Raw genomic sequence first — 21,206 nt, 5'->3', positions numbered from 1 at the left:
TATTCAGCTGGGAAATACTGTATGTGAGGAACAAACCCACCGCAGTCGAGCGGATTACAGCGCCAGCGAGAGCAGATGAACACACACATTCATAAAGACCATCATATTCCCTCACTCCAGAGATTCATGACGGTATGCTGAACTTTAGGCATGATTAGAGTCTGATTTCAGTGATCCATGATGATCAGCCAATCATTTCCGTAATACAAATACTATGAAATAAAACTTAAAACTCTACCTCCATGCATAATGATGAATTTCTGAGGTTATACTTTAGGAAAGTGTTAGATTTATTTATTAATGCATATCAGTCAATCTGAACTAATTAAATAAAGAGTATATTTATATAAATACTTTGTATATTTAGTTTATGAATACTGATGGAGACTTCAATTACAAAGTAATTTTTCACTAGAGAAATTGGCATATACTTCATTATCTATTCAAAACAAAATATACACGAGGATATAAATATAAATATAACTATCACTTTTATTTTTCAGTGCAAAATTTCCTGTGAACTTGCTTCTGATTTATTAACTTCTATCGGTGAATAATTAGAGGAGTAACAAAATGTAGTGAACAGTGAAACTATTAGTGCTACAAAATAAGTGTGTTTATGATTATTATTATTATTATTACAGGCACAAACATTGTTGGTTTCATGCACTGGTCAATTTTGAGATTTATTTTATTGTACTATAACAATTTGTGTCTTTAGATTTCAGTTATCTTTAAAAGTTTTTCCTCCACTTCAGCAGCTCTTACATACACCAAAACTTACAGTTCCTCTTCAGGAACTCGAGCTGCGTCAGGAGACGCTTTGGGGAACGCCTACAGCAAAACCGGCTCTGAATACCAATGGAATCTGTCCAATGGATGGGAGGGACGACACGGGCGAGGTGAGGTAATGACAAATCAAGCAAGTCAAGTCAAGTCAGTGGCTCACCTCAAGCAAGTCAAGTCGAGTCCTGATAAAGGTCAAGTCAAGTCACAGTATCAAACAGGAACAAATATATTTTTTTCAACACGACCTTATTCATTTTTCCTTAGAAATTAACTTTTTTTTTATCATACATTTTTTATTTTCAATATTTAAATTTTGAAAATAGGCAAAATACTACGTTGTATACCGATAGGTCTGTAATTGAGAAAATATTGATAAAAATGCAAGATAAAAATATGTATCTCATATTTATGTTATATTAAGTTTGACCATCCTAGGAGACATAGATAATATTTAACAGATGTTTGAAAATGATTTTGCACTAAATATCTAAAATTATTTTGCACTAAATATCTCCAGCGAAGACTAGGCTTCAGTCTGGAAGCACTAAAGAATTTCAGTGTGTAACGAAACATGCCATTCAGTTTAAAATAATATGCTGACTACAAATCACCCCTTATATCAGAAATAAAATGGAACCAAAATTTCATCGGATATAGACACCCTATTTGGACTGTTTCTTTCACTTTGCATGATTGCCTACATTGTTCTTGAAAACTAATATAACTAATGTTCTTGAAAACTAATAGTCATCATGGCTCAAAACAAGAAGCTTATTGCTGTTAATGTTTATGTATCTTCTCCTGTAACTTATTGATTTCTTTGATTTTAACTTAACAACTAAACTGACAGCTGTGCATTTAAGGTCAGCCTAAGCTTTTTGTTTTGTTTTGTTTTTGTTTTTTGTTTGTTCTAAAATAATAATAAAAAATGTAATATAGAAATATGAAATTAAATGATAGACCTACTCTATGACATTAATGACGCCAGTAAGTGGTGGCAAATCACTGCTTTATCACAGAAGCGTTCATTGAACTGATTCATTCAAAACAGTTGAGTGTTCATGAACAAGCAAGAATGGGCCACTGAATCACTCAACCGATTCGTTCAAATTCCTGGATTCGTTCAGTATTCAGTGTCTTGCTTAGAGATGTGCGTAACTCTAGCTGTGGCTGAACGGAACTGTTGGCAGCTGCGCTAAAAATATTACTATATCGTATGTTATAAATATAAAAACTCATACTAGGGCCATTTTGACAACATGTCTTGGATTTTGGGTTCAAGAGAAATATCACTAATCGGTAAAACACTGTGTTTTCTGTGGTACAATTCCATATATGAATTTACAAAGAGGGATACTTGGCACTAAAGCAAACACCAGCGAAATAAAATTTTGATGTGGTTAAAAAACGAGATTAATAATTTATAATCACTTGAATTTAATGACAGACCTAAGATGAATTTTAAGAGCAATGCTGTTTACAAACAAGCTTACATACCTTTCCTTTATGAAGTGGTGACGTCCTGGTTTTGCAAATGCATACAGCAAATGCATACAGTTTTAATCCAACAAACAAACTAGGTGACCATGACAGTTCCTGCATGTTCATGACAACACATATAGCATCAAGTCTCATTCAGCTCTTCTCATATACTGTCTTCTGCACGACCTGTCATTTAAACCAGGTAAACGCCAACTAGTCGATTACTTTCATGCAGTAATGCCTCAAGCAAACCCTATTTCTTAATGAATCATCCGCATCTGAAGAAGCATGCACGTTTTAAAATGCTTTTAAATGTTCTCATGAAGCACTACACAAAGTGTCTCAGCAATGATGGTTATAAGGGAGGCACCAATACAAAATTTCTCCACCGATACCGATTATTCAGAATGACATCAGCCGATATCAATAGTTTAGCTTTCTTAAGGAGAAAAAAATCTCTCCCAACTAATGCTGTAAACATTACTATAATCTTAGAGAATAAAATTAACAACAGAACCCAAACTGTTATATTTAAATATAGATATAATAATCACACTCAAATAAAAAGTGATATGTTTGATTACAACTCAACTGCACATAAGGCAGTTTCATAAAAAACTCATATCAGATTGCTTTAAACATACATATAGGGTACCATGGGGCTAAAGGTGCCCCGGGGTAAAAGGCGCCCTTTGATATTTTTGTCATCTAAACCACTAGATGGCACAAAAACGTGGCGTAGCACTTTGCAAAACATTCGCTTTTCAATATGCACGTGTTTATTTGTCTGATCTTTGACGCGATTTTCAGTTTTGCTTAAGATATTTAAAGTAACAGATTTTAAATAATGAAAGAATATGTAAAAGTATGTATTTGGGGTAAAACGTGTCCCTGCTGTTGGGGCTAAAGGTGCACAGTAATTAAGTGAAGTGAAGTGACATACTGCCAAGCATGGTGACCCATACTCGGAATTCGTGCTCTGCATTTAACCCATCCAACGTGCACACACACAGCAGTGAACACACTAGGAATGCGCGGTATACCGATACTGGAAAAACACCGGTATATATTATATTTCAAACGGTACAATATCATAATTTTGCTCAATTCGGTATTTCATACGCTGCTGTTGCAAAATGCACCTGTAGGTGGCAGTGCTTCCCAAATTGCTGCGCAACTGGTAAATGTGACAACAGAACAAAGCGATGGATCAAACAGATGAAACTCAGCGCACCCAAAATTAATAAATAAAGAGAACAGTAGAAGTGAAATATGCCATTACTTTGGATAAAAAATAGATGACAAAGGTGAAGGAACTGACCTCACTGCACCTGCATGCAAGCGTTGCTATAGGCCTAAATCATGTTGCCACAGGAACACATCAAATCTTTTTAAGCATTTGTCGCTTGCTAATCCTGATCTTTTCAAAGAATTAAGAGATCGACAGGTGAGTGCATCATTCATAAATTCAGATTTGTTTTGACCTTTTATTTACATCTGATCAACGCACATTCAGATGTAATACAGTAAGCGCAAATGTGCATGTGAGACACGCTAGAATCAATGAAGTTTTGGTCACGTAATGCATGCACTTGCATTTCATACAATCAAATTTTAATTGGATATGAATTGAGCAGGAGTTTTGCTATATTCATTTTAGTATCAATGATATTTAGGGAATGTTTCTGACGCGCTGCCGACCACTAATATGAAGCAAGTGAGAGAGGGAGATTTATATTTAATGCTTTTTCTTTGGTTGAGTCTGAAATCTGAAAACAATCTGAGAGAGAGAAATAATGACACAAAAAATAAAAATAATCACATGATTTTGAATATTACTTTGACTGTTAGAATAACACTTTACAATAAAGCAACATTTGTTGCATCAATTGCGCAACTTCAGTTCTATTTTTTTTCTTCAAACGTCTTCAAAATGAAACCTATGTTTCCGGTAGGTTTTTTTTTTTTAGGAGACATTTAGTTTGCACTGAAAAGATAAGATTTGAATATATTTTCATCTTATTACTTCAGTTAGCCTATTTTTTTTTCGCCAACATCAAAATGTAACCTATGTTCCCTTTAGGTTTTTTGTTACAGTTTGATACAAAGGCATTAACATATGAATCTGTTTTTATTATTATTATTAATAATATATATTTTTTAATTCACTTATCTTTTGAGGCTGGTTATTTGTCACCTATGGTATCGATTTAGTATCGATACCGAGGTACTACATTCTGGTATCGTACCGAAGCCAAAATTATGGTATCGAGCCATCCCTAGAACACACACACACCGTGAACACACACCCGGAGCAGTTTTTTTCAAATTAAGTACAAAACTGTACAGACTTTGCTAAAGTGATTGTTTTTAACAAGTGTTAACTTATTATTAAACAAAACATTATTTTAGCTGAAGTATTTGTGTCAATACCGTGTGCCTTTTATGCTGGTGGGCCTTTTACCCCGTGTGTGGGGTAAAAGGCCCCCCTTGCCACCGCATACATTTATAAGATTTTTAAACAAAATAAACAACTTGAATTATTTATTTTCACACAAAATCTGTTGGTCCATTAATGTTCAATTCAACGTATATATTTTTTTGGCAATTATACATTTTAGGCGCAGTGAATTATTTCACATTATTTCTTTAGGGTGGGCCTTTAGCCACGTTGCACACTATGATTAACAGTAAATAAGCTCACTCTAGTGTTTATATAGCTAATTTTGAACACTGAACTACATAAATGCAATGTTAAATGACATATTGACCACAAGCTGTTTTATAGACAATTGAAACACTTGATCGATTACATGAGACACAATTCATTTCAGTAAGATGTATCTTTCAACACCTTCTGATGTTCATTCATGTTTATTTTGCACTATAACTTGTATTAAGGTGGAAGAGGCGCTACAGCGATCAGTTACACCACATTTAAACATCAAAAAGGCATTTAGTGTTTGAATTTGTGATAAAATGTACAGGATTTGAAAGCTGAGACTTTGTTTCTTTTAGAACTCACAAAGCACACACAAAGCTCTTTGTTATTATTGGATGGGAGGCGCATTACAAATAATGTTTTGTGATGGGGAAAATTGTGGACCTGGCTACCCTGACTTAAAAGGACAGTTCCCAAAATTGAAAATTCTGTCATCATTTACTCGTTCTCAAGTTGTTGCAAACCTGTACAATTTTTTTTCTTCTGCTGAACACCAAAGAAGATATTTTGAAGAATATTAGTAACCAAAAAGTTGATGGTAGCCATTGACTTCCAAAGTATTTTGTCCAAGCCAATGACTACCATCAACTATTTGGTTACTAACATTCTTCAAAATATCTTCTTTTGTCATACAGGTTTGGAACAACTTGAGGGTAAGTAAAAATGCCAGAATTGTCATATTTGGGTGAATCGTCCCTATAAACTACAGGTGATTCATAGAGTCAAATAGAATCTGCATTAACAGCACTATTTTTTAAAGTGAGACTGCGTTATAAAGTGCGTTAAATTTGGCAACCCTAAATCCTAGAGACATTTCCTTCACAGATAAGATGCAATCTGACACATATTTCAACCTCCTTTTGATTGATAGTATATACCGATTATATGCCTATACGATTATCAGCCGATATATCGGTGCATCCCTATCGGTTTTGATCATCTGCATGTTCAGGATGTGATTGGTCAGTAATACTCTTCTTTCTCACCTGTGGTCGTGGATGTCCAGTGACCAGGCAGGTGAGCTCGAGCATCTCTCCCTCTCGGATGGTGTAAACCCTCTCAGAGTAATGCTCCTCCTCCACGTTACACGCGTGACCCGAGTGCACGATCCGGACGGTAGGAGGCGCTGTGAAGAGAACAGACAGAGAGCGTCACAATTATGCGCCGAACACATCCCTCGCTCCATCTCATCGCTCTGCACTGAAGCACGAATCCTCATACTGTTAATCAAATAAACACAGACGTCCTTGAGTGGAATGATTCAGCTGTCTTTGGAATTGAGCTCTATCAAGTGTACTTCACTCTGCATCACATGGCGACTACCTAGACGACTAATTCACATCTAACAATCTCTAGAAAATCTGGTCAATGACTAAACAAATGATTGTGCACACTAGAGTCTGACCCTCTGATTTAATGCAGAATTTAAAAAAAGAGTGATTCATGATCTCCTTCACATGTTTAAAGCTTCTTCATGTGTATGCACTGATTTGTGGATGTGCTTCATTTCTGCTCATGTATCAGCTGCACATCTACTGTATGATACACAGTAAAAAAATGACCATTTTTTCTCTCATTAGAGAGCATCAGACTGATGCTGGGCTCTATGATACATTTTATGGAGAAATAAATGGCATTTTACTTGGTTAAATTTAGCAGTCATCACTTACATCACAGTATGCTTTCATTAATATCGCCTCATTCAGCATGTTGTTTTTTATGGATGTCATTGCATTTATGTATGGAAAAGGCCTGTGAGAGACAACAAGAGCACGAGGAACGCTTGAACACCTTTGACCCAGCAGACACTTCAGATCATTCGACTTTTATGCCCAAGAGCTCTTTAAGTAACTGCATGTGAACTGATAGTTGTGTTTACTCAGACAGATCACTAATGTCAGAATGAAGTATATACTGTGTGTGTGTAGATCACAGCTGTTCAATAACGCTGAGTGGGAAAATGACAGTGAAGATGCTGGAGGGATGCAATAAACTCAGATCTCCTACACAGCCAACAGCTTTTAAGATAATTTTGGATAAAATAAAAATAATATATGGAAAATATTTATTTAAAAAAAAAAGAAATAAAAAAGCATGGTAATAAATAAATAAAAACAATAATTAATTTAAAAATGAGGGAAAAAAATCATAACATTCAAGAATTCTCCAACTGCTCGGTCCACGTATTAAATATTAATATTTAATGAATGTAATTAATATTAAAAATAAAATAATAAATATATGAACAAATTTATTAAAATAAATAAAAACAAATGTAAATAAATAAATAAATACATTAAGAATATTAACAATATAGAGTTTATAAAAATAAAATATATTTAAAAAATAAAATATATAAAAACAAATATTACGGAAAAAACAAATATGCATATATAAAATATATAAAAATAAAATCTAAAATAAAATAAAATAAAAATAATCCACCCATTCTCCAAACAGCTTGTTCACTGTAGGATGTAGAAATCTATTCCACATGGATCCTCTCTAGAGAGCGAGTAGCTGTTAAAACATTTCAACATAAAAATGCAAGAACCAGAGACAAGACCACATTTAAAGAACAAATAAAATGTCATGTTTTGATATCTTTGCTTGTACTGTCATTAAAAAGTCCTAAATTACAGTCACATGCGATACTTATTTTACTTATTTAATTTTTTTTTTTTCTGTGGAACACTATTGCAGATGCTGATTATTTCCACACAGCAGACGAAAGAGAGTCTTTACAATGCAACAGCATGCAGAGGCTTGAGTAATCTCGACAGATATTGAGGTGAATTGCTTCTTTGATCAATCATCCAGCACGATCTGTTTCCATACAAATCACACTAACACAGTGTCGCGTGTCTTTGAAGCCGCACGTGTCTTTGAGGACGTACTCTGCCATTTGATCCGTTTACTTTAAAGTGCAAAAAAGTCATTAGAGCAGAAAGGTGCTGCTTCCCTTTCATGCATTTAGAGTCTAATTGAGGTTTGATGTTTTTGCTCCTGCATCAATGCGCTCATTTACATCTCAAGCAGAAACAGGAGGATAATTTATCCAGATATTCACTGGGAAACACAAACGTGGCAACAGTCAGTCATCCCAAAGACTTAATGTGTTATTTTTAGCACACATTTGTGTTCGACACAGCAAAGTCAAGAGAAATTCATTATGTGGATGAGAGGTGTTGAACTCCAGCAGACGACGACACACGTTACAACAAACAACAGCCAACTTGCCGGACCATTAACAACAACACAATGACATTATCTATGACATATGTATGCTGTGCTCAGCAGCGTTACACACAACAGAAACTAAACCAGTGCCGTTGTTGTTAACTAACACTGAAAATAAAACAATTAACATTGTTAAAAGCTGTAGTCTGTAAGTTTTGCCTCTTTGTCGCCATCTCTGTTTGAAAACCTGGAATTGCAGATACTTGCGGAATTATCTTCCGTGCATGGGGTTGTGAGTCGGCACGGCTCCAGCGCGGATGAATCTAATGTTTTGAGGAGTATGTGTGTCAGTCTGTTCGTCACCGCACCGGTGTGGATACTGCACTTAGTAATCACAGATTCTAGCCTACGTCTTGATATGACCCAAAAAAGAATTTTCACTGTATATTGTGATCTGAACAAGCAAGTAACAAGTCTGCCATGTTTTTCTGACCAACTGAGGAAAAAAGCATTAAAATAAATCGCGCTGCCAATGGTGATTAAATCTAACGATCGGTTAGCTCATTTCACATCAAACCGTGCAAATAATTATTATTGTTATACTTTATACTCAAATTATTAATGTTAACAACATCAGCATTGCGTGACAATGAGTATAGTGTGTAGATTTCAATTTCTGTACAGTCTAATATCTAATTGTCATACCATTCGAATTTCATATTAAAATTCACTCCCTTCGAACTACAAATCTTGTGTAATCGCAGGCTATCTGTAATCAGAAGCACATTTAAAACTGGAATATAATTTAATTTCATTCACATGTGTTTTATATAATCCTTTCTGGATTACAATCCGCCATCAAAATTATACATTTAATTATTCTAGCTGCTGTGAGACAAGGCTAAACGATCCACCACCTGCAGGATCCTCACATGTGATAGCCTACTAGTCGGCACAACTTCTTTATGTTTACTATTTAAACCTAAAGTAAGGCAATAGTTTTGAACACTGGCTGGTTATGTACTTGCTCAAATATTGAATTTGGATCATATTTAACCAAAAAAAGTTACAGACTGCAGCTTTAACATTTCAATAAAAAATAATAAAATAAAACAATCCATCCATTCTCCAAACTGCTTGACCTATATAGGGTTGTGTGGATGGATATATAGACCCAGCAGAGAGCTCTGTGGAACACCACATTTTGTTGTAGAAGCGGAGGACAAATCATCTCCAAATGACACCACAAATGTTTTAGCTAACAAATAATTTTAAAATAATTGAATATAGCAAAGTAACACTGCTATTATAATGAATGCCTCTGAAGACAAACATGTTTTGTTTTAGATTACCGTGACTGAATCAGAGCAGGAACACGTGATGAATGAGTGTGTGTCGTCTCGTGTTTGTGAGCAGATGTGTTCAGTACACATTCATTCACATGGGACGTAGACGTTTGCTTGGCTTCTCTGAGCATTTACACTTCTGATCTTTCTCTCACATGATTAAACTTGAAAAGCCTCATGTTTGTTCAAATATTTAGCCTGATCCAAAAATCTCAAGTTGTGAGCCGTTCCTGAAATGAAATTTGAATTGGAACAAATTCAGAGATTTATTCTGCAGTTTCACAGCAGCGCTTTGTGTAATGGCCTTATAAAATCACCATAAGCTGAAACATTAGAGGCGGCAAACTGAGCAGAGATCACAACACCGTCAGTCACATCACTAACATTGACTAATCTTCTCAGTCTGTGATCGATTGCTTCAGTCTGTCTCTGTCTGTTGTGCTGCTGAGAGGTTTGCGTTTGTAGCTCCGCTCTTTTTTTATTGAATCTTTACCTTACTTTCACTCTCTGTTGTTTAAAGTGATAATATATAACTTAATTCCCACCATATTTCTGGTATTATCTATCAAACTAACCTAACTAATTTGATCGTTCACTTTTTAAAACCATTCACGGTTCCATTCACGTTTCTATTCGCACCAATAATTGTTTTCTTTTTTCTCGCTCTGTTTTTCACGAGTTCATCAAACAACAGTGGTAAGTGGTAAGTTAAGTATCAGTCACAGTGAGTAATACCTTCTTCTCCTGCTATTGGTGTTTGCACTTCATGTCACATGTATAGTTTATCTCTCTCTGTCAGCGATGAGGGATTCACATGTGATAAATGCAGGGAAATAGTTAGGCTGACAGAGAAGGTTTCAGAATTAGAGACACGCATCATAAACTTTAGTTGAGGATAGTAAGAATGTGAGGGCTGTAGATACTGCTTTGGATGCGACTAGCTCAGGGAGTCCTGTACATTGTTCGGTTCCGGGTTGAGCCCGTGCAGCAGAGCAGCTGGGTGACTGTGAGGCGGCCTAGTCGCGGGTCAAAACATCACTCTTCCGTTCCGATCAGAACATCAAACAGGTTCTCCCCACTCAGTGACGCACTCACTGAGAAACCTGATGAAAGTGCTCTGGTTATTGGCGATTCTATTGTACGGAACGTGAAAAAAGAGACACCAGCCACCATAGTCCAATGTTCACCGGGAGCCAGAGCGCCTGACATCTTGGCAAATTTAAAAGTGCTGGCTAATGATAAACGTAAATTCAGTAAGATTGTTACCCACGACGGCGCTACTGATGTTCGACTTCGCCAGTCGGAGATCACTAAAAATAATGTTAAAGAGGTGTGTGAACTTGCAAGTACGATATCAGACACTGTAATATGCTCTGCATTCATAGCAGACTGTCTTCACTCATAGCAGACTGTCATCACTCAATGGCTGGATGTCTAAGTGTTGACCGCAGAATAACATAGACTTTATAGACAATTGGACGAGTTTTTGGGGCAGACCTGACCTGTTGAAAAGAGATGGTCTTCATCCCACTTGGGGTGGTGCCGCTCTTCTCTCTAGAAATATGGCACGTAGTCTTAGAGTTCGTACTTGACTAACTGGGGCCCAGGTCAGGAAGCAGACAGACTGGCTAAACCGACCGTCTGCTAGCCGCCTCACGTCACAGAAGTCAGTTAATTCTTAGCACATAGAGACTCTTTCACCCAGATATCACACTATAGAGACTGTGTCTGTTCCCCGAACTAGATTCAAGAGTTTTATTCGTCACATACACAATTATACAGAGTATAACCAGCAGTGAAATGTAGGTCAGGTCCGCTCCAAGGACAGTGCAATTATAAAGTATACAAATATTAAGAGAAGAAAAGTAGAAAAAAAATAAATAAAAAAATAAATAAATAAATAAATAAAATAAAATAAAAAGAATAAAATAAAATAAAAAGATAGATAAAAAATATAAATATAAATGTGCAGGTCAGTATGTTGTTGACTTAAATAGTACTAAGAGGAATGTGCAAAATAATGTGCAAAAAAGTTGTACAGGGTATATAATAGCAGCAATATGAGGTAGAGAAAAATTATGAATAGCTTATTGATATGGTGATATTTACATGGAGTCAAGTGATGTTATGACACAGAGTTAGAGTTTAGGAGCCTGATGGCCTGGGGGAAGAAGCTCCTCCTAAGTCTCTCAGTTTTTGCCATCAGGCTACGGAAGCACTTACCAGATGGAAGCAAAGTGAATAGCTGGTTACCAGGGTGATTTGAGTCCTTGATTATTTTGACAGCTCTATTTTTGCAGCGTTTGAGGTAGATGTCCTGCAGAGAGGGGAGAGCAGACCCTGAGATGCGCTCAGCTAAGCGCACAACTCTCTGTAGTGCTTTGCAGTCCTGATTGGAGCTGTTTCCATACCACACTGAGATGCACTGAGTCAATACACTTTCTATGGTCCCTGAATAGAAAGTTTTCAGGATTGCTGGTGAGACCCTGAATTTCCTCAGCTGTCGCAGATGGTACAGTCTTTGCCTGGCTTTCTTTACCTGAGTTTGGATGTGTGTAGTCCAAGTCAGGTTCTCGGAGATGTTTACACCGAGGTACTTGAAGCTACTCACCCTCTCCACAGGGGTCCCACTGATCATAAGAGGTGTGTAGGGCTGCTGCTGTCTCTTCCTGAAGTCCATGATCAGCTCTTTAGTTTTGCTCACATTCAGAGAGAGACAGTTGTCCTGGCACCATGATGTGAGTCTCTCTACCTCGTCCAAGTATGCGGTCTCATCGTTGTTGGAGATGAGGCCCAGAACCACAGTATCATCAGCGAATTTGACAATAGATGTGGAGCTGTGAGAGGACACGCAGTCATGCGTGTAGAGAGAGTAGAGCAGGGGACTCAGGACACAGCCCTGTGGGGCTCCTATGTTCAGAGTGATGGAGTTTGAGGTGAACTGGCCAACTTTCACCACTTGAGGTCTGCCGGTGAGGAAGTCTTGAATCCAGTCACAGAGTGAGGAGTTTAGGCCGAGGTCTGTGAGTTTAGATGCCAGCTTGATGGGGACTATAGTGTTGAAAGCTGAGCTATAGTCAATGAATAGCAGCCTTACATAATTTCCATTGTTGCTATCCAAGTGTGTGAGGGAAGAGTGGAGAACGTGAGAAATGGCATCGTCCGTGGATCTGTTTGGGCGATAGGCAAACTGAAGAGGGTCCAGAGTATCAGGGATGGAGGAGCAAATGTGGCTCTTTACAAGTCTCTCAAAAACCTTCATGACTATAGATGTGAGGGCAACTGGGCGATAGTCATTCAGGCAAGAGGGTTTATTGTTCTTTGGCACAGGGATAATGATGGATTTTTTAAATGCGGTGGGAACCACGGAGGTAGCAAGGGACTCATTAAAGATAGAAGTGAACAAACCAGCAAAGCAGCGAGCAGGACCTCAGAACACGGCCGGTTATCCCATCAGGTCCGGCTGCTTTCCTGACGTTCACTCTCTTTAGCGCCCTCCGAACCTCATCCTCCGACACGGTGATTACAGGATCATCGCTGCTCTGCCTGTTGCTTCCAGACGCGCTGGTCGGCAGAAACGATCGAAGCGGCCGTAGAAGATGTTTAACTCGTCGGCCAGCAACGGATCTGCTCTCACCTCCGCGGAGGATTTGTTTCCGAAGTCACAGATGGTCCTCAGTCCCTGCCACATCCGTCGAGAGTCGTTGAGCTGGAAATGAGACTCAATTCTCTCTCTGTATCTGTGTTTGGCGGCTCTTACTGCGCGTCGGAGAGCATAGCACGATGCTTTGTACTCGCTCGTATTCCCAGACAGAAGAGCCTCATTGTAAGCGGCGGTGCGTGTGTTAACCGCGGCACGGATTGTTCTGTCCACCCACGGTTTCTGATTGGAGAATGTCCTTATCGTTATTGTTTCTGTAGCTTGCTCGGTTAGCGTGTTTACGAAGCTTAATGCTACATCCGTGAACTCGCTGACGTCAGAAGAACTCGCCCGGAACATGTCCCAGTCGACGTCATCAAGCGCCGCCTGCAGCATAGTCTCTGAGTGGGAGGACCAGCGCGTCACTACTCTCTGCACCGGAGGTTCCTGAACGAGCCTTTGTTTGTATCTCGGTGTTAGAAAGATGGCGGCATGGTCCGATTTGCCAAAAGCCGGTAGTGAGCGGGCTTTGTAGGCATCCTTGAACTGAGTGTAGCAATGATCCAGTGTGTTTGGTCCTCTAGTTGGACAGGATACATGTTGGTAAAAGTTCGGCATGACCTGCCGAACTAGATGAACTAGAAACTAGAAAATACAGAAAACGTCCAAACCAAATTAAGAGTAACAATTTAATTGATGTTCAACAAATAAAAAATGTTTACAATACAGAGAAACAATTGATAAAGCTTGGCTTATTGAATATTAGATCCCTTTCTACGCTGTTTAAATGCCGAGTGAGCCTCCCCTCGAGAGACTCTTCCCCGTGCATGCACGCTGGTGTCCTCGTGGGTCCAGGAAGGGAACGTCGAGAATGGACCGAGTTCCGTCACCCGTGTGACGGCAGACGGGCCAGGATGCCGGGCCGTACTATCCCCCGGAAGCATCGCAGACCAAAGAAGGACGAAGTCGCTAGAAGAAGCCGCCGGACTCCGCCCCTTACCTGGACCCTTCCTTTCAGAACACTGCCTTCCTTCACAAACCCCGCAGCAAGACGAGGACACCAGACCCCCTGTTTATTTTAGGACACTTTAACCCCCTTTGGACACTTTATTTTATTATTTTGTTTAATAAAAGCCTCTCCGATGCCTGACGCCACACCCACTGTGTCTGTCGTTTGCTCCTCCCGCCTTTTTGCTTTAAACGAATGGTTATTGTCATGGTGTAAAGAACAGAAACTGCTCTTTGTTAATAATTGGAATCTTTTCTGGGAGCGTCCTAGGCTTTTCCGTGATGATGGCCTGCACCCCAGCAGAGTTGGAGCGGAACTCCTGTCGGACAACATCTCCAGGACGCTACGCTCCATCTGACTAGCAAGCCAATTCTCAAATAACTGCTATGATGACTTTTGTTCTACCCACTTAAAAGATAGAAGTACTTGCGTTGTCCAATCTATACAGACTGTGTCTGTCCCCCGAATAGCGAAGTCAAAATATAAATTTAATGCAGGATCTAGAAAAAATCTGATCGTGATTAAACCAGAAAAACACAAAATAAATGAACAAAAACTATTTTTAAAGCTTGGGCTCCTAAACATTAGATCGCTCGCACCCAAAGCAGTTATTGTAAATGAAATGATCATAGATAATAATTTTGATGTACTCTGCCCGACTGAAACCTGGCTTAAACTAAATGAATATTTTGGTCTAAATGAGTCTACTCCACCAAGCTACTGTTATAAACATGAGCCCCGTCAGACTGGTCGTGGCAGCGGTGTTGCAACAATATATAGTGATATTCTCAATGTTCCTCAGAAAACAGGATACAGGAGGTTTAACTCATTCGAAATACTTCTGCTTAATGTTACACTGTTAGATATGCAAAAGAAATCTCTCCTATCTCTTGCTCTGGCTACTGTGTATAGACCGCCATATACGGCCATATACAGATTTCCTAAAAGAATTTGCAGATTTCCTCTCAGATCTATTAGTTAATGTTGATAAAGTGCTAATTGTCTGAGATTTTAACATTCACGTTGATAATACAAATGATGCGTTAGGACTTGCGTTTACTGACCTAATAAACTCTTTTGGAGTCAAGCAAAACGTCACCGGGCCCACTCATCGTTTTAATCATACGCTAGATTTAATTATATCGCATGGAATTGATCTTACCGATATAGATATCGTACCTCAAAGTGATAATGTTACTAATCATTTCCTTGTATCGTGCATGCTGCGTATTACTGATATTAATTATATGGCTCCGCGTTATGTCCGGGCAGAACTATTGTTCCAGCCACCAAAGACAGATTCACAAATAACCTGCCTGATTTATCTCAACTGCTCTGTGTACCCATAAATACACATGAACTAGAAGAAATGACTAGCAACATGGGCACTATCTTCTCTAATACATTAGAAGCTGTTGCCCCCCTCAAATTGAAAAAGGTTAGAGAAAAACGTACTGTGCCATGGTACAACAGTTATACCCATTCTCTCAAGAAACAAACTCGTAATCTTGAGCGCAAATGGAGAAAAACTAACTTGGAAGTTTTTAGAATTGCGTGGAAAAACAGCATGTCCAGCTATAGACAGGCTCTAAAAGCTGCCAGGGCAGAGCATATCCGCAAAATCATAGATAATAACCAAAAGCTCAGTGGCTAGATTAACAAATAAACAGAACCCACCCGATCTAAATATTCCTCCACAGTTTAATAGTAATGATTTTATGAATTTCTTTACTGATAAAATAGATAACATCAGAAATACAATATCAAATGTAGATTCTACTGCGTCTAGTATTTCAGCTTCATTCATCGCAGCCAAAGAAAAACTGCAGTGCTTTACAACTATAGGACAGGAAGAGCTAAATAAACTTATCAGTGCATCTAAACCAACAACATGTTTATTAGATCCTGTACCCACTAAACTACTGAAAGAGTTGTTACCCGTAGCAGAAGAACTGCTTCTCAATATTATTAACTCATCGTTATCTTTAGGTCACGTCCCAAAACCATTCAAGCTGGCGGTTATTAAGCCTCTTATTAAGAAACCACAACTAGACTCTAATGAACTGGCAAATTACAGACCCATTTTAAATCTTCTGTTTATGTCTAAAATTTTAGAAAAAGTTGTGTCTGCTCAATTGTGCTCCTTGCAAAAAAATGATCTCTATGAAGAATTTCAGTCAGGTTTCAGGCCTCACCATAGTACAGAAACTGCACTTGTTAAAATTACAAATGACTTGCTTCTTGCTTCAGAAAAAGGCTGCATCTCATTGCTAGTATTAGTTAGTGCTGCGTTCGACACTATAGACCATGACACACTCATAGATCGATTACAAAACTATACTCGTATTTTCATGGGCAGGCTTTAAGATGGTTTAGATCCTACCTGTCGGATCGCTACCACTTTGTTCGTTTAAATGGGGAGTCATCTCACTTATCACCAGTAAAGTATGGAGTACCACAAGGATCTGTCCTAGGTCCTCTGCTATTTTCAATATACATGTTGCCTCTTGGTAATATTATTAGAAAATACGGGATTAGTTTTCATTATGCTGATGATACTCAACTATATATCTCAACAAGACCAGATGAAACTTCTAAACTATCTAAGCTAATAGATTGTGTAAAAAATGTAAAAGATTGGATGACCAATAATTTCCTCCTATTAAATTCAGATAAGACAGAGATATTACTTATTGGACCAAAAGACAGTACACAGAATCTCGTGGATTATAATTTGCTACTAGACGGATGTACCGTTACGTCCTCTAAAGTCAAAAATCTGGGTGTTATATTAGACAGCAACTTGTCCTTTGAAAATCATATTTCCCATGTTACAAAAACAGCATTCTTCCATCTTAGAAACATTGCCAAGCTTCGAAACATGCTACCTGTTTCTGATGCAGAAAAGCTAGTTCATGCATTCATGACCTCTAGAATGGACTATTGTAATGCACTGCTAGCTGGTTGTCCTGCATCTTCAATAAACAAGCTACAAAAGGTCCAAAATGCAGCGGCTAGAGTTCTTACCAGGTCAAGAAATTATGATCATATTACCCCAATTTTACAGTCTCTGCACTGGCTACCTATTAAGTTCCATATCATTTACAAAATATTGTATGCATGTATGTACATTTGATCTACCAAAACATTGATGTTTAAAAATGTAGCATGTTTATGCACGCTTCTCTCTCTTTAATAGTCTGTCAGCAACTTTCCTTTCCAAACAGGTTTGATAGGGAACACTGTAGTGCTTTATTTTCAGCAAATTGATCTCAAATGGCCATGTTCATCTCGACACTATACATCTAAAGATACACCTTCAATTTGCATTTTAATTATCTGAGATTTCAATTTCCCCATCTTTTGTTAACGTCCGCGTTCAGTCCCGCTCAGTTCACAGTGATGTTTTTCTATGTATGTCGCATTATAAAGCCATTAAATGTGTTGCTTTGGCTGTCAGACTGTCAAATGCTCTACTTAACATGCTTTTGTCATTTCTCTGATTCTCACAGGATTCGGAAGAGACTGAAATCACAAACTACACAATAAACAAAGCTCCTGAAGGAAACCCGCCCATCTGAACACAGGAGAAATAACAGAACTCCTATTACAGACTTTGGTTTATAAAACGACTTTCATTTGCTTATGGGGGACATTTAAGCATTTGTTTTATTTTATTTGTTTCATAATTATATATTTTATGTCATTTTATTTTATTTTATATATTTATTTTTAAACCAGCTGTCTAAAAGCAGAAGATTGATTTAAAAAAAAAGAAAGAAAAGACTTTCCAGGGCTCCAAACTGCGACTAAAATGGTCGCATTTGCGACCAAAAATATTAATTTGCGAGTGAAGTTTTTGCTGAGGTCGCCACTGGCGACTATATATAATTTGCATGAAAGGACTTTTTTCCCGATTGTTTTGCGCTCACATCTTTTGTTACGTTCACTATTAAACTTACATAAGACGATGCGCATCAAAGTTTTACTGAAAAGAGTTTCAAACAGTCCTCGTCTCTGCCGCACACAGTCTGCTGAACGCAGTGAGAGAGACCTGAAAGGGCCTGTTTACACCTGCTCACTTCATGCATTTTCTCTGATCGGATATCTATATGATTTGTTAAAACGTTTCCCCATTTACACTTGGCCACATAAATGTGTCTTCGCAAAACGGATATAAATCCGTTCTTCAATTCCCGCTTCATATGCAAATATAACGGAGTTCACGTCAATGAAAGCAATGGATAATTTTATTAATTATCAGCTAATTTCAATATCACAGATCTTCTTATCAAGATCTTAGTCTATATGCTGTGTTCTGTTAATGCATAGACTTCCTGTTATTTGAAGCGCACTTGCCATCCAGTAATCGCAAAAAGCTTTGTGCTGTCTTACTTTTTAATAAAAAAAGTATCAGCTTTAAAATGCTACGAAATTCAAATGATGCGGTTTGGGTGCTCTTTAATGCGGACCAGAAGCGCACACTTTCGGTAATATAAACACCAGTACCCCGCGTCCACACGGTCCGTGTATGCGTCCGGATCGCGCGAGCGGAGAGTATCGCACTTAATGCTCAGGCGCGATCTCTTTAGCACCTCAGTTAAAGCAGCAAGTGAACCCATTATATATTTCCATTTACTACTATAGTATGAAATGAACATGATCAAAAGGTAGGCAATAAGAAAGCCTATAGTACAACTTACTGAAATGTTTTATGTAAAAGCTCATTCAGTGTTTCAAACTGAGGAAATGTATAAAGCTTGTAAACATTGCATTGTAATACATTTACCTCAGAATAACCACTCAGTGTCCATAAACTCATCAGTCAGCTAGAAAAATAACTATAAAGAGGAGCGGTTTGCTATATTTATGCGCTGTTGCATATTATTTTTACTTATTCTGTTTTACATGATTCAACTCCTCCTATAAAATTGCATTTTACTAATGAAGAAAAACAGACTGAATGTGTGAAAGACGTGACAACATTTATAGGATGCACTGCACTCAGTTGCCAAGTGATGCTTATGGTTATGGTCCATGATATTGGTACAGATTCTGTGTAACGAACAATTCTTTGTGACTGTACATTTTAAGTTGTAAAAGACATTTAATTCACACTTTAAGTGAACCTTAGTTCCCCGGTCGACCTGCTCATCTACAAGATGGATTAAAATGCTGATAAAGCCTAGTAAAGATAAGACATAAACACATGACAAAATGATTGAAATGTTAAAATAGGGGGGAAAAATAAAATGATAATAATAAAATAAACCACTTTTATTCTGTGGCACCTAAAAAAATAATTTGGCGCCTAAGTTTTTCTTTTATAGGAGCCAATGGCTCCTTACTCGATTTTTTTGTCTGGAGCCCTGCTTTCATTTGTTTATGGGTGGTTGACATTTAAGCATGTATTATATACTGTATATATATTTTTTCTTTATTTATTTTTTATTTTAAACCTGTCTGTCTAAACAGAAGAATAACAGATCTCCTATGATAGACTTTGATTTATAAAAAGACTTTCAATAGTTAATGGCTGGTTGAAATTTAAGCGTTTATTTATACACTTTTGTTTCATTATTTTATTTAATTATTTATTTTTTATTTTATTTTAAAATTGAACCAACCTGCCTGAACGCAGAAGAATAACACATCTCCTATTATAGACTTTTATTTCTAAAAGACGTTCATTTGTTTACGGCTGGTTGACATTTAAGCAGGAACACGGTGGAAAAAATAAAGAGAACAAGACGTGGACATGATATTGTTTTGTTGCACGCAGCTCCGGTTACTCAGAATAGGTCACTGGTAATTGAATTTTAGTTTTTTCAAATGAATTTATCTCTCAGCATATATTAAGTCGTGGAAGTCGTGGCCTAATGGTTAGAGAGTTGGACTCGTGATCCAAAGGTTGCGGGTTTGAGTCTCCGGCCGGCAGGAATTGTAGGTCGGGGGAAAGGGAATGTCCAGCGCTCTCTCCACCCTCAATACCACGACTGAGGTGCCCTTGAGCAAGACACCAAACCCCCAACTGCTCCCCGGGCGCTGCAGCATAAAATGGCTGCCCACTGCTCTGGGTGTGTGTTCACGGTGTGTGTGTGTTCACTGCTGTGTGTGTGTGTTCACTGCTGTGTGTGTGCACGTTGGATGGGTTAAATGCAGAGCACGAATTCCGAGTATGGGTCACCATACTTGGCTGAATGTCACTTCACTTCACTTTAAATATATATATATATATTAAAATTAGTAACAGGAAATCTAAATAATTATAGGGTTAGTTCACCCCAAAATTAAAATTAGCCTGTGCTTTACTCACCCTCAAGGCATCCTAGGTGTATATGACTTTCTTCTTTCAGATGAATGCAATCAGAGTTATATTAAAAATTGTCCTGGCACTTCCAAGCGTTATCATTGCAGTGGGGTGGTTTTTCCTGTTTAACAGTCCAAAACACGTTAAATAAAGCGTGCGCATCCATAATAAAACGTGCCTCATATGGCTCCAGGGGGTGAATAAAGGCCTCCTATAGCGAATCCATGCATTTTTGTAAGAAAAATATCCATATTTCCAACGTTAGAAACACTTTTTTTCTCACTTCCGCTGACTGTGGTATGCGGAAGGCATTCATGCATTGTGTGATTAGTGACGAACGCGGAGAGAGAACAAAACAAAATGCCGTTCACGAATTAGAAGCACAAAACGAGGATTTGTAATGAAAAATGTTAGAGGATTTTGATATAAGCCAAGAGGAGACTGGTTTTGCTTTGCTAAAGTAAGGAAACTTTGCTTCCTTTGTTCATGTATACAAACTCTCGAGACTAACATATCTCAGAGGTGTGCGCGTGACGCCGACGTCACCCACCCGGAAGGGCTAGCACGAAAGACAGTCAGCGAAAGTGAGAGTTATTACGTTTGAAATAGGGGTATTTTTCTTACAAAAATGCATGGATTCACTACAGGAGGCCTTTATTCACCCACCAAAGCCGTGTGAGGCATTTTTTATTATGAATGCGAGTGCTTTATTTAACATCTCTTGGAGT

General features: G+C 38.0%; 2 protein-coding genes across 4 annotated transcripts in view; one reads left to right on the top strand and one right to left on the bottom strand.

The window, feature by feature from the left end:
* LOC306880072 (transcriptional repressor protein YY1-like) overlaps positions 1-21,206 on the top strand; it is a 672,069-nt gene that overhangs the window by 455,473 nt on the left and 195,390 nt on the right. The gene's annotated exons all lie outside the window — the stretch shown is intronic.
* Positions 1-21,206, bottom strand: part of LOC306879911 (MAM domain-containing glycosylphosphatidylinositol anchor protein 2-like) — a gene marked incomplete at both ends in the record, with an annotated part of 192,085 nt that overhangs the window by 133,765 nt on the left and 37,114 nt on the right. Inside the window, one exon of the mRNA XM_079433149.1 lies at positions 5,980-6,119. Within this exon, the coding sequence (XP_079289275.1) occupies positions 5,980-6,119 (140 nt within the window). The remainder of the gene's footprint in view (positions 1-5,979; positions 6,120-21,206) is intronic.

Source organism: Barbus barbus, assembly GCF_936440315.1.
Source record: "Barbus barbus genome assembly, chromosome: 14".
NCBI classification, from domain to species: Eukaryota; Metazoa; Chordata; class Actinopteri; order Cypriniformes; family Cyprinidae; genus Barbus; species Barbus barbus.
This window is presented reverse-complemented; position numbering and strand designations above follow the sequence as displayed.